Source organism: Chaetura pelagica, unplaced genomic scaffold, assembly GCF_000747805.2.
Source record: "Chaetura pelagica isolate M959 unplaced genomic scaffold, ChaPel_1.0 scaffold165, whole genome shotgun sequence".
In the NCBI taxonomy this organism is placed as follows: domain Eukaryota; kingdom Metazoa; phylum Chordata; class Aves; order Apodiformes; family Apodidae; genus Chaetura; species Chaetura pelagica.
In genome coordinates this window covers 260,314-270,321 of record NW_009953302.1, presented here as the reverse complement: position 1 = coordinate 270,321, position 10,008 = coordinate 260,314, and the positions used below count along the sequence as shown (strand labels likewise).

Genomic DNA, 10,008 nt, shown 5'->3' with positions numbered 1-10,008 from the left:
CCGCGCTGACTTACGTGAGGACGTAGTGGACACTGACGATGCAGTGCGGGCGGGAGGAGCGGCTGTTGTGCACGATGGTGGCGTAGCTCTGCACCCACACCCAGCAGCTGTGCTTGGCCAGGAAGCGGTAGTACTTGGTGGTCACTTGCCCTTTCACCAACACTGCGGGGGCAGAGCAGGGAGATCAGGAAAGCTGGGCGCACACCGCGCCTCCCCTCCCCCTTCGCCGCCTCCCAGACCTCCCCGTGGGCAAGGAGAGGGATTTGAAGCCCCTTAGCATCACATGAGGAAGCAGCACGGACCGAAACCCTGGAGGGCAAGGGTGTTGGAGACCCCCGGGCAGGGCTGATACCGGCCCCTGAATGCCGGGCCGCTCGTTGTCAAAGGCTCTTCGTGGAGATTGAAGGGGCAGGAGGAATACCCCAGGTGGTTGAATCCCCCCAACCCACCCCCACCTCTCCTTATCTTCATCGAAATCTAGTTCTATAAATCTGGCTTTGGGTTTTATCTCTTTTCTTTACAATCTCTGTAAGGAAACTTACAGGAAATTCATATTATTTTTTATTCATCTATCCGTGTATTCATGTCATCATGATATCAAAATAGAATAAAGGACGGGTCTCCGAACCGAGCTCACTGCGGCAGTCAAAACTAGATACACAGATAAGATTTGTGAGACTTGGTGGAAATGGAACAGCAGTATTTGCATTTCACTGGCACGCCTTTTTGGAGCAAGAAAAAAGGGGTTTTCCTAACCGAATTTTGAAGTGAACTGGGCGCCTGGGGTTTGTGCAGGGGAGTTCTTGTCCTACAGCCGGGAGCTGAGGAGTTAAAAATAGCCTTTCATTGCCGATCTCCTTCATCTCTCTCCTGCCCCCAGCTCGGAGTTCAGTCTGTAATGACTCGTTTCATTAAAACCTGCTGCAGATTTTGCTTCTTCTCCCCTCCAGTGAACTGGCTTTTCCCCTTCTGACCTAGAGGTAAATCCTAGCAAACCCAAAGTCCAACTGCAGAGGGAGAAGGCGGGGAATGAGGGGCGAGGGGGCAGCGTCTCTACAACAATACAATCTCCTTACACAAGTGATGCGCGCATCGCAGGTGGAAGGTGTCACAGCCGTGGACGTGGTGGTAAAGGGTCTTTTCTATCAAGTCCTGGGGCTCGTAACCTGTTAGTTCGGCTACCCTGCAAGAGACACACAAGCAGCAAATATCAGTGGGCGAGAGGACAGGAGGGGAGGCCTGGGGGAGAAGGAGGGAGGGGCTAGATGAAAAGGTTTGGAAATAACTCCAGCTCTACCTGGAATCTAAGAATATGAGCTTCATGTCTAAACTGGCCCGAAACATGAACATGTTGCTGTGAAGCTTGATCTCCGTCACGGCGCTGGGAGGCAGCGAGTGGCCCACGGCGACCAAGCCAACGTTTTGGTAGCAGCCGTCGAAGGGGGACATATCCAGGCTGTATTGACGGATCTTCAGGTACCCGCTGCAGTGAATGACCTGCCGGAGACACAGGAAAGCTCGGGGCTGCCTGGCAGGGGGGGCAGGGTGCGCTGCTACAGGCGGCCCTCCCCGCAGAGGTGACCCGGAGGGGCCCGGACAGACCCTCCCGCCCCGGCGGGTGCCGATGCGGCCCCGGGGGGCCCGGGGGGCGCCGCCCCGCGCCCCCGCTCCGGCAAAGCGGCACCGTCTGCGGGGTTTCGGCTCAACTGTTTGGGCTGGGGTTGGTTTGGGGTTTTTTTTTCCATGACAGGGTTCACCACTGATCTAAGTCCCGTTGAAGTCAACTAGATATGTTTATTTATTTTTTCCACTGACTTAAGTGGTGTTTGGACCACCTCCTAACTACGCTTTTATTCTTCTTCTGAAAAGGAAAGACTCGGAAGTGCCAAGTTATAACTTTGCAATGAAGAGCGTGTGCTTGCGTTGGAAAGAGTTTACATGTGTGCAGATTTCACATGTGTAAGATATGTCTGTTAGATAGATAGACCAGACATGATCCACAGCCAGAATGTATCTTTGGATGTAGGTATGTCTCCTAAATGTACCCTCACAGGTGGCTGCTGTGCAGTTCCACCTTTACTTCTCTTTTACGGTGTTTCTTCCTGGAGTAGGTTTACCAGATGTTCTTGTTCGACGGTACGTCATGGCACAACATCTGCTGGCATTATAGGTCTCCCGGCTTGGGCAGCTGACACAAAAGCAGGGGGGAGGCAGGAGAACAGGGACTGTCCCCAGCGAGGAGCACTTGAGCGCAACCATGTGAAACACCGGAGCAAAACCCTTGACTTGGAAAGCTGCCCCTGAAGCTGACAAGTTACCCAATAAAGAAATAAATTAAGCCAGGGCTCCCATTGTGTCACCTGACAGCTTCCACAAACACTTCAGGAACGTCAGTGGTTGCGCGAGGTTCAGTTAAAAAAGCAAAATAAAGCGAAACAAAACAAAAAATCCACGGGGAGCTCGATTGCTCGGTTTTGTGGTTTGAGCTCTTTAGCCTAAATTTCGAGAGAAATTCTGGCTCTGGACCACATGAAAGACCACCAGGCTGGGACGGCCCCCGCGGGCAGGGAGGGCTCTCCCCACTCCCGTCCCCGTTTGCACCGCCCGCCCTGCGTGCTGGGGAGGGATGGAGGGGGTAGGTCCCGACCGTGGGCACGCACCTTGTAGCCCCCGCAAGTCAGACCCGCGTTCCTCTTGGCCAGGACGCACTTCATCCTCAGGAAAAACGACCTCTCGATCTCGTATTCTGGGAGGGGGGGAAAGGCAGAGGTGCGGTGAGCCGAGAGCTGCGCAGCCCCTGCGCGCTTCCCTCCGCGGCCGAGCAGGCCAAGCCGGGGGCGGGGGTGGGGGGATTTCTGTACTTTACCCTGCACAAAGTGCGAGTGGTAGGGCTGGTGGGCCGTGAGCACCGCCGTCATCTCATCGTGGTCGGCCGGGTGGATGTACTCGTAAATGCTATTGCCGGTCAGTTCTACCTGTGAAGGGGGAGGGAGGAGGAAGGGGCTCATGGCCGGCACCGCTCACCCACCCCGCACGCACCTCCCCTCTCAGCCGGCTCGGTGGGAGAGAGAGCAGGCAGAGGGGTAGCGGCCCCTCCAGCGTACCTGTGACAAGCCCAGGTGCACCGAGGCGGTCTCCGAGATGTACATGATCTTGCCATCTGGAGCCACGACAAATATGAAACCGTCCAACGTCTGCAGGAAAGGGTTGAGGGGTGGGAAGTATAAATGTATCAAGAGAAAGACACGTAGATGCACCATGAAGACAGATAGATCCATGAAGTACCTGTTCCCGGGTTTATTATTTTAGCAAACAATCATCCCGGTTTACACTGTGGTTATTTAAAAAGTTGGAAGGAAATGGGCAAATCCTGGACAAGAATCCCTCCAAAGCTCCTGGACCCATGGGATACAACCCACCTCTCAGAGATATCCAGCTTCACAAGGTCCTAGTAGTGCAAAGTGCCTGGGAAATATCTAATAACAGCTCCTGGCTACCCGGTGACTGGTATGTAGATCCTAAAACACTGAGCACTTCTATCCCGTGTCACTGGGGGGTTTAGCACTTCCTAAGGAGACTTGAAGCGAGCGAAGGGCAACTAAAAGTCACCGTAGGGCAAATAAGAGAATTTAGCCTGCACATTTTAGCATGGAACTTCTGAGTGTGCCGAGGGCAGAATAGTCTCCCCAAAGCCACACAACCCCACAAAAAAATGCGTTGTGACGATTAACAGCTATTTCCCTTACCTTCCTTAATCAGTGAGTTTTCAAATGTGTCCTACCTGCTTTGTGTACGTGCCCATTTCTGTGCCTCCTGAGCCCACGACAGCCTCCCCCAGCCTGTCTCTAGCTCCTCTCCCTGTCTCTACACCGTCCTGAGGTTCACGTGTTGCCGGGACGTGTCACCTTGTTAATAATTTGGGGAAAAGTCACCCTCCTATTCCCTGATCCCACAAGACACACAGGGATACGATGTGAACCCCTCTCTGCGGACCCTGTGTTGTCCAGTGCTGGAGCAAAAGACTCGGAGTGACCAAACCACAACCCCACTACAATCCAGGACATGCGAGGGCTCGTACTTCTGATGCCCCCATCACCCCTTTTTTTTTCTTCTTCTCTTATTTCTTTTTCTCTCTCTCCTTTTTAATTTTTTTATTATTTTTTTTTATTATTATTAAACACGTGAACAGTTAAAAATTAGTCAGGGTGGCACTTAAGGGCTCAGAAGAAGGAATTATTTCTTTAATCATTAATACCCTATGGCTGTCGTTTCCAGACCAGTACCTGCAAAAGATGGGATCCCAGTTCCCGTCCAACATTATCCAGTGGGCTGGTTCGGCTAGAGTGGCCCCAGGCTTCTCCAAGTCCTGTTTATTTAAGACACACCAAGAAAAGTAAGGTGAGGAGATGAAACATCGACTTAGGTTAGTCTGCTGGAGAGGAGCTATTTTCAATTTTTTCTTTTTTTCCCACTCTAAAACATGTATACATATAATCGTTGATAAACTAGACATGATCTCGTTGCACAGAGAAGTGTCTTTTGTGGATTTTTTTTTAAAGACCTAACACCCGTGGGAGAAAAATATCAAAACAACTATTTTGAGTTAACGATGAAGTTAAGTCCTAAGATCTAAGTGCAACAGTGTGCCTGGGCTTCCTGGTGGTGCCTTCGGCTACTGGGAACTGACTGCTTGTGCTTCAGGGAAAGTGCCTTTCTCCTAACGCCACCGAAGGGATCCTGAACAACTTTGGAAGTTGTATAAAATGAAAGGAAGGGGTGTGCTGGGGGAAGCCTTTGATGTCGCGAGAAGGATGCGGTTAACGAGGCACGTCGGTGTCTGGGCATAGAAGCCTCTCGCTGGCGACCAGGCCGGAGGCACGGATGGGTCCTGCCAGCACCTGAATCCTGCCTGAGGAAGGTTCCTCCCCCTTCGGAAGGCAGAGCCCGGTCACAACCTGCTGGGTAATTAGCTGGCAGGCTTTAGAAAGGGGAGTGATAAGGCCGGGCTTAGACCCCCTGCTCACCAGAGATCACTTTCCAGTTTGACATCCCGCCTCTCTCTCTCTTCGGGGCCACCGTCCTTTCACCTGGAAGGTTTGTAATGACCGAATTGGGAAGGGAGAGAGAGGAACGACTAGATGCGACTCTTCCAGCTCTTCCTCAGCCCCGTGTTAAAAGCCTCTTCCTTTTAGTGTTCCCCACTCCAGCTGACGAAACGCAAACTACCTGTCGCCGAGCCGAACGCAGTTTCCCGGCTGCGGTAACGCGCTGCTGGGTCGGGCCGGACACGGCACCGTCTGTCCGACGGCACGGACCGCCCTCCCGCCTGCCCCACGAAGCCGGGTCTCCGGGGTTCACCTCCCTTCCCTCCCTTCCTCCCTGCTGCTCTGGCAGGCAGGATGAGTCTCTCTGCAGAGGAGACGATCTCTCTCCAAGCAGCCCCCTGCAGAAATTAATCTCTCATGACCTGTCTAATGTTTCAGACGCCGCTTGTTTTCTCCTGTGCAAAGTGAGGAGGAATAAAAGCCAGATGGTTTACTCCATCGGAGCGAAACTATTTATGAGCGGTGCCTTTTCACAGTGTTGCTGTTGAAATAATTTAAACGGGGCAGTTAAAACCTTTCACGCTTATGCCATGAAATAAGGCTCAGCTTGACACGCACAGACGCTAAGACAAAGTAAAAGGGAGGGGGGGAAAATACAAACTCTGATTGATGGCCGGGGTGCGGATCACCCGGGGAAGGCGAGAGGCGAGCCGGAGAGGTCTCCCTCCCGCAGGGAGGGCTCAGGGAAGGCAAGACCCCGTTTTCCGGCTATTTCGACGCAAACAAGCGAGGTGGCGACAGCAGGCGGCCGCGGGCATCCCTCGCTATTGACCGGCTTCACCCAGGTGTTTGCCGCTCTGAACAAAGCTAACGATTTCCTCCTCGCTATTTGAACAGAGCATCCCACGGCGGCCCTCGACCGCCCTTCCCACCGCCGGAGCGATGCACCCTTCTCATCCCCACTTTTCTCGCTTGTTTTCTCCTGTGCAAAGTGAGGAGGAATAAAAGCCAGATGGTTTACTCCATCGGAGCGAAACTATTTATGAGCGGTGCCTTTTCACAGTGTTGCTGTTGAAATAATTTAAACGGGGCAGTTAAAACCTTTCACGCTTATGCCATGAAATAAGGCTCAGCTTGACACGCACAGACGCTAAGACAAAGTAAAAGGGAGGGGGGGAAAATACAAACTCTGATTGATGGCCGGGGTGCGGATCACCCGGGGAAGGCGAGAGGCGAGCCGGAGAGGGCTCCCTCCCGCAGGGAGGGCTCAGGGAAGGCAAGACCCCGTTTTCCGGCTATTTCGACGCAAACAAGCGAGGTGGCGACAGCAGGCGGCCGCGGGCATCCCTCGCTATTGACCGGCTTCACCCAGGTGTTTGCCGCTCTGAACAAAGCTAACGATTTCCTCCTCGCTATTTGAACAGAGCATCCCACGGCGGCCCTCGACCGCCCTTCCCACCGCCGGAGCGATGCACCCTTCTCATGCCCACTTTTCCTTCTCTTCTCTCCGTTTCCCTCATCCACCTCTTCAGTCCGACTTGTATCTTTCCCGCTCCTACACTTCCCTCCTTCCTCCTTAACTTCACAGCCCGACAAAGGCAAGGGAATCTCTCTGGCCTGGCCCCGCTCCCACAGCCCCAGCGTGTACCCAGTGCCAGGTGCCAGCCAGAAACAGGCTCCTTCCCATTCATTTCTCAAATCCAGCTAGCGAGGACCTAGTGATCTTTTCCTGAATCTCGGAGCTCCGCTCCCCCCTGTGCCTGCCGGAGCGAATGGGCCCGCGGAAGATGCACCAGGAGCTTTGGGACAGCTCTGCCCCCCTCCTCCTCCGGGAACCCAGCTTCCAGGACGGAGGATCACCCCCGTCCCCGGAAACAAGCAAGGAGCTGGCAAATCTTGCACACCTTCCGGGAAAAGAGAGAAAAACCCGCTGTACATTTGTTTGTCCCGAGCCCCTCGGAGGTTTCTCCGCCGGGGAGCAAGGACGGCCCGTTAGAGCAGAGGCGGCCAAAGCGGCTCCTTGAGACGTCCCCCAACACGGAGCGACACTTGAGTGACAGCTTTCTGTGTCCAGGGCTAAATCTGCCTCCTCGCCTATGATTTAAGTTGTTCATTAATCGAAGTTTACGGGTCTAATTATTCTTCTTCTAAAAGGGAAAACAGCCGGACGCGGGCGGGTTAATGAACAGCTCACGGGCAGCGCAGGTGAACCTGCCCCCGGGAAGGCGGTTCTTCACGGGGCGCTGAGCCCCTCGCTGCGGTTCAGGTGGAAACCCCGCACCGCTGGGCTGCGTCTGTTAATGGTTTATAATGAAACGTTTTCGCTTGTCTACCTGAACCGGCTTTTTGAAATCCTATCACATGAGACGATTCTTTTGTACTTCCCAGATGTTTCAGCACTTTCAAGTCGGGGGCTATTTCTGTTCATTGCCAAGCCCAGCCTCTCCCGAATCGCCAGGCTTTCCTGATGCCCCTTAAATACTGTTTTTAAAGATTATAGGAGAAATCCTCTCGATTAATATCCCCTTTTCTTTTCTCCCCCCTTGTCTATTCGCTTTAACATCCAATTTCTTTTTATCGAGGGGGCAAACTGTGATTTCTTGCACTTGACCTACCGCAGAAAGTTCTGCAAATCCTTTGATTGTCTATTTAAAACAAAACAAGGAAATCAGCTCCCCCTTTTGCTTCAGGATTACGCTTGGAAACAAGATCTAAAGATTCTCTTGTAATTTGGAGAGCCAACAGCATAATAGGTTTGGAATAGAAACAAGAAGCTTTGTGAGGGGAAGGATAACTAAACCGTTTTGAGGCAAAGGATTTTCCCAGCTAAAGTGGTCGAAGACAAAGCAAAACATAATCTATTTTGGAAGATTTCCAAGATATGCCACATTAACCTTAGCAGATAAAAATTGCTTTCCTCCCTGCGTCCCCTCCCCCACCGAGGTCTGGTTTATAATATTTACATAAGTAGCCTTAGAAGGGATGTATCTATTACGGATCTAAGGAGCTAGCGAGCTCACATTTAATTTGGAAATAGAAGGCGAAGTTTTACTGTTGCTTAATACTTATGCATTGCAGAACCATTTCCATTTAAATACCCCCGACCCACGGATTACCTCAATGGACTGGCTGCATGGGTTTTGTAATTTCCTGAAAATGAGATTTCGATTTATAAAACAAGAAACCAATTAGTAACCAAATGAGGCGAAGTAGATCCACTAAAATTGACCTAATCCCACAGGCACCATTTAGGCCAGTTCTTGGCGAATGAATGATGAGCAACCGCCTAGTGTAAGCTCAAGGCATCATCCAGCTGTGTTATTCAAGCATCAAAAATAAATGGATCGAGCTTTTCTTTCGGAATGAATACGATACTCTTGACAAAATATAGATTATAGGCAGCTACCTACCAATCCCCTCCACTCGAGGATTATTTTTTTTTTTTCCTAGGGAGAAAAACCATTTGGGCCACAAAATAAGTGTCCACCCTCCGGAGGAAGAGTAAAAAAAAAACACCAAACCAAACCAAAACCCAAACAAGCAACAACAACAAAACAACAACGAAGCATTTTAGCCAGGTTCTTGCTTAGTTTGCGAGCAGCAGACTCGGTATCTAACCGGATGCGCGGATGTTGCGCCGAGACTGCGCGGATCCCGCTCGGAGCGAGCTTGCTGACTCATCGCTTCTCTCAGCACTTCCCAGTGGAAAAACACTGCTCTTCCCACACCAAAAAAAAAAAAGAAAGCATCTCGATCTGTTCCATGGGACAGCTACACCAGCGAGCCCATGTGCAATGCCTTCTCCCCAGCCGTGCCCGCCCTGCCCTGGGCACACCATCCCCACCGCGACCTGGCCCCTCAGCCCAGCCCATGGCCCGTGCCCTGGTGCCCGGCTGCGTTGGGCCTGTCCTTCCCTTCATCTTGTGACTGCTGCAAGCCTTTATGCCAGCAGCCCATGGAGGGGTTGGGTGGATATCGTCCCTACCCAGTGGCGATATGGTCGCAAGAAGATCCTCTGTCCCACGGAAGGGGGAAGAGATTCCTCAATCATTTCTAACTTGATCTAGGCAAAGACAGAGGAAGACAGGCGCAGGGAAATGAGACTCCAGGAGGCCCGGGCAGCTCCTTGGCCCTGGTTGATCTCCGGGTTACTTGTCCCTCTGTGAGCATCTGCAGAACAGAACCCACCTCGACCCCCTCCTATGTCTGGCAATAGCCAAGGGGGGCGGGGGTGGACGGTGGGGGTGGGGTGGCCAGAAGATGCGAGCCCTTATCTACTTTGTGTTGATTTGCCGGCTTTTAAAAGCGGTCGCTACGATTTCCCCAAAGGACTATCCGACATGAAATCTCCGCGCAATCTGGATTCACGGTAGCGAAAACCACTGCTGAGCGAGCCGTTTGGCGTCCCCTTTTAAAAATCACGCAGGGGAGAGCCCAGTCTGAGCTCCAGCTCTGCTTCTTTGGGGGGAACCAGGCTTTGAGAGGCAGTTACCTCCAGAGGGGGGGAACACTACTCCCCCGGGAACTTGTCCCAGCGCCCTGCCTGCCCACACGGCCCGGCGAGGCCCACGGAAGCCGTGCACGCCGAGTAGATGCTGGCTTGGACACGATGCTCCGTAGACAGAGTTTTCTCCACTTGCTGAGGATGAGCAGAGGGAGAAGAGCAGGGGGGCTCTCCCGGAGGCAGCCCCTTGCTCCGGGGCCGCGATGGGCCCCGGCCCGTCGGGGCAGCAGCAGGGACGTTTGCCTAAGCCGGGCCCAGGGAGCTCCCCCGGGCGTTTGGCTTCTAGTCGCTCCTTAAAACTCGCTCTCCGAGCAGTGGCCGCCCCGCTCCAGCGCTCTCACTGCCGCCCCGCTCCCGGGGGCCTCGGCCCGGGGAAGCCTCCGCTCGCTTTTGTTTCGCTGCGCTTGCTTTGCCCTTTTAACAGCCGCTCCCTGCCCATTCAAGATGGAGGAGAGGCAG

General features: G+C 53.1%; 1 protein-coding gene across 1 annotated transcript in view; it reads right to left on the bottom strand.

The window, feature by feature from the left end:
- Nucleotides 1–10,008, bottom strand: part of SIM1 (single-minded family bHLH transcription factor 1) — a 51,726-nt gene that overhangs the window by 32,705 nt on the left and 9,013 nt on the right. The window contains exons 2-8 of the mRNA XM_009998052.1: nt 4,284–4,366; nt 3,105–3,194; nt 2,867–2,975; nt 2,661–2,746; nt 1,298–1,497; nt 1,077–1,183; nt 15–162 (exon numbers count right to left, since the gene is read on the bottom strand). Of these exons, the coding sequence (XP_009996354.1) occupies nt 15–162; nt 1,077–1,183; nt 1,298–1,497; nt 2,661–2,746; nt 2,867–2,975; nt 3,105–3,194; nt 4,284–4,366 (823 nt within the window). The remainder of the gene's footprint in view (nt 1–14; nt 163–1,076; nt 1,184–1,297; nt 1,498–2,660; nt 2,747–2,866; nt 2,976–3,104; nt 3,195–4,283; nt 4,367–10,008) is intronic.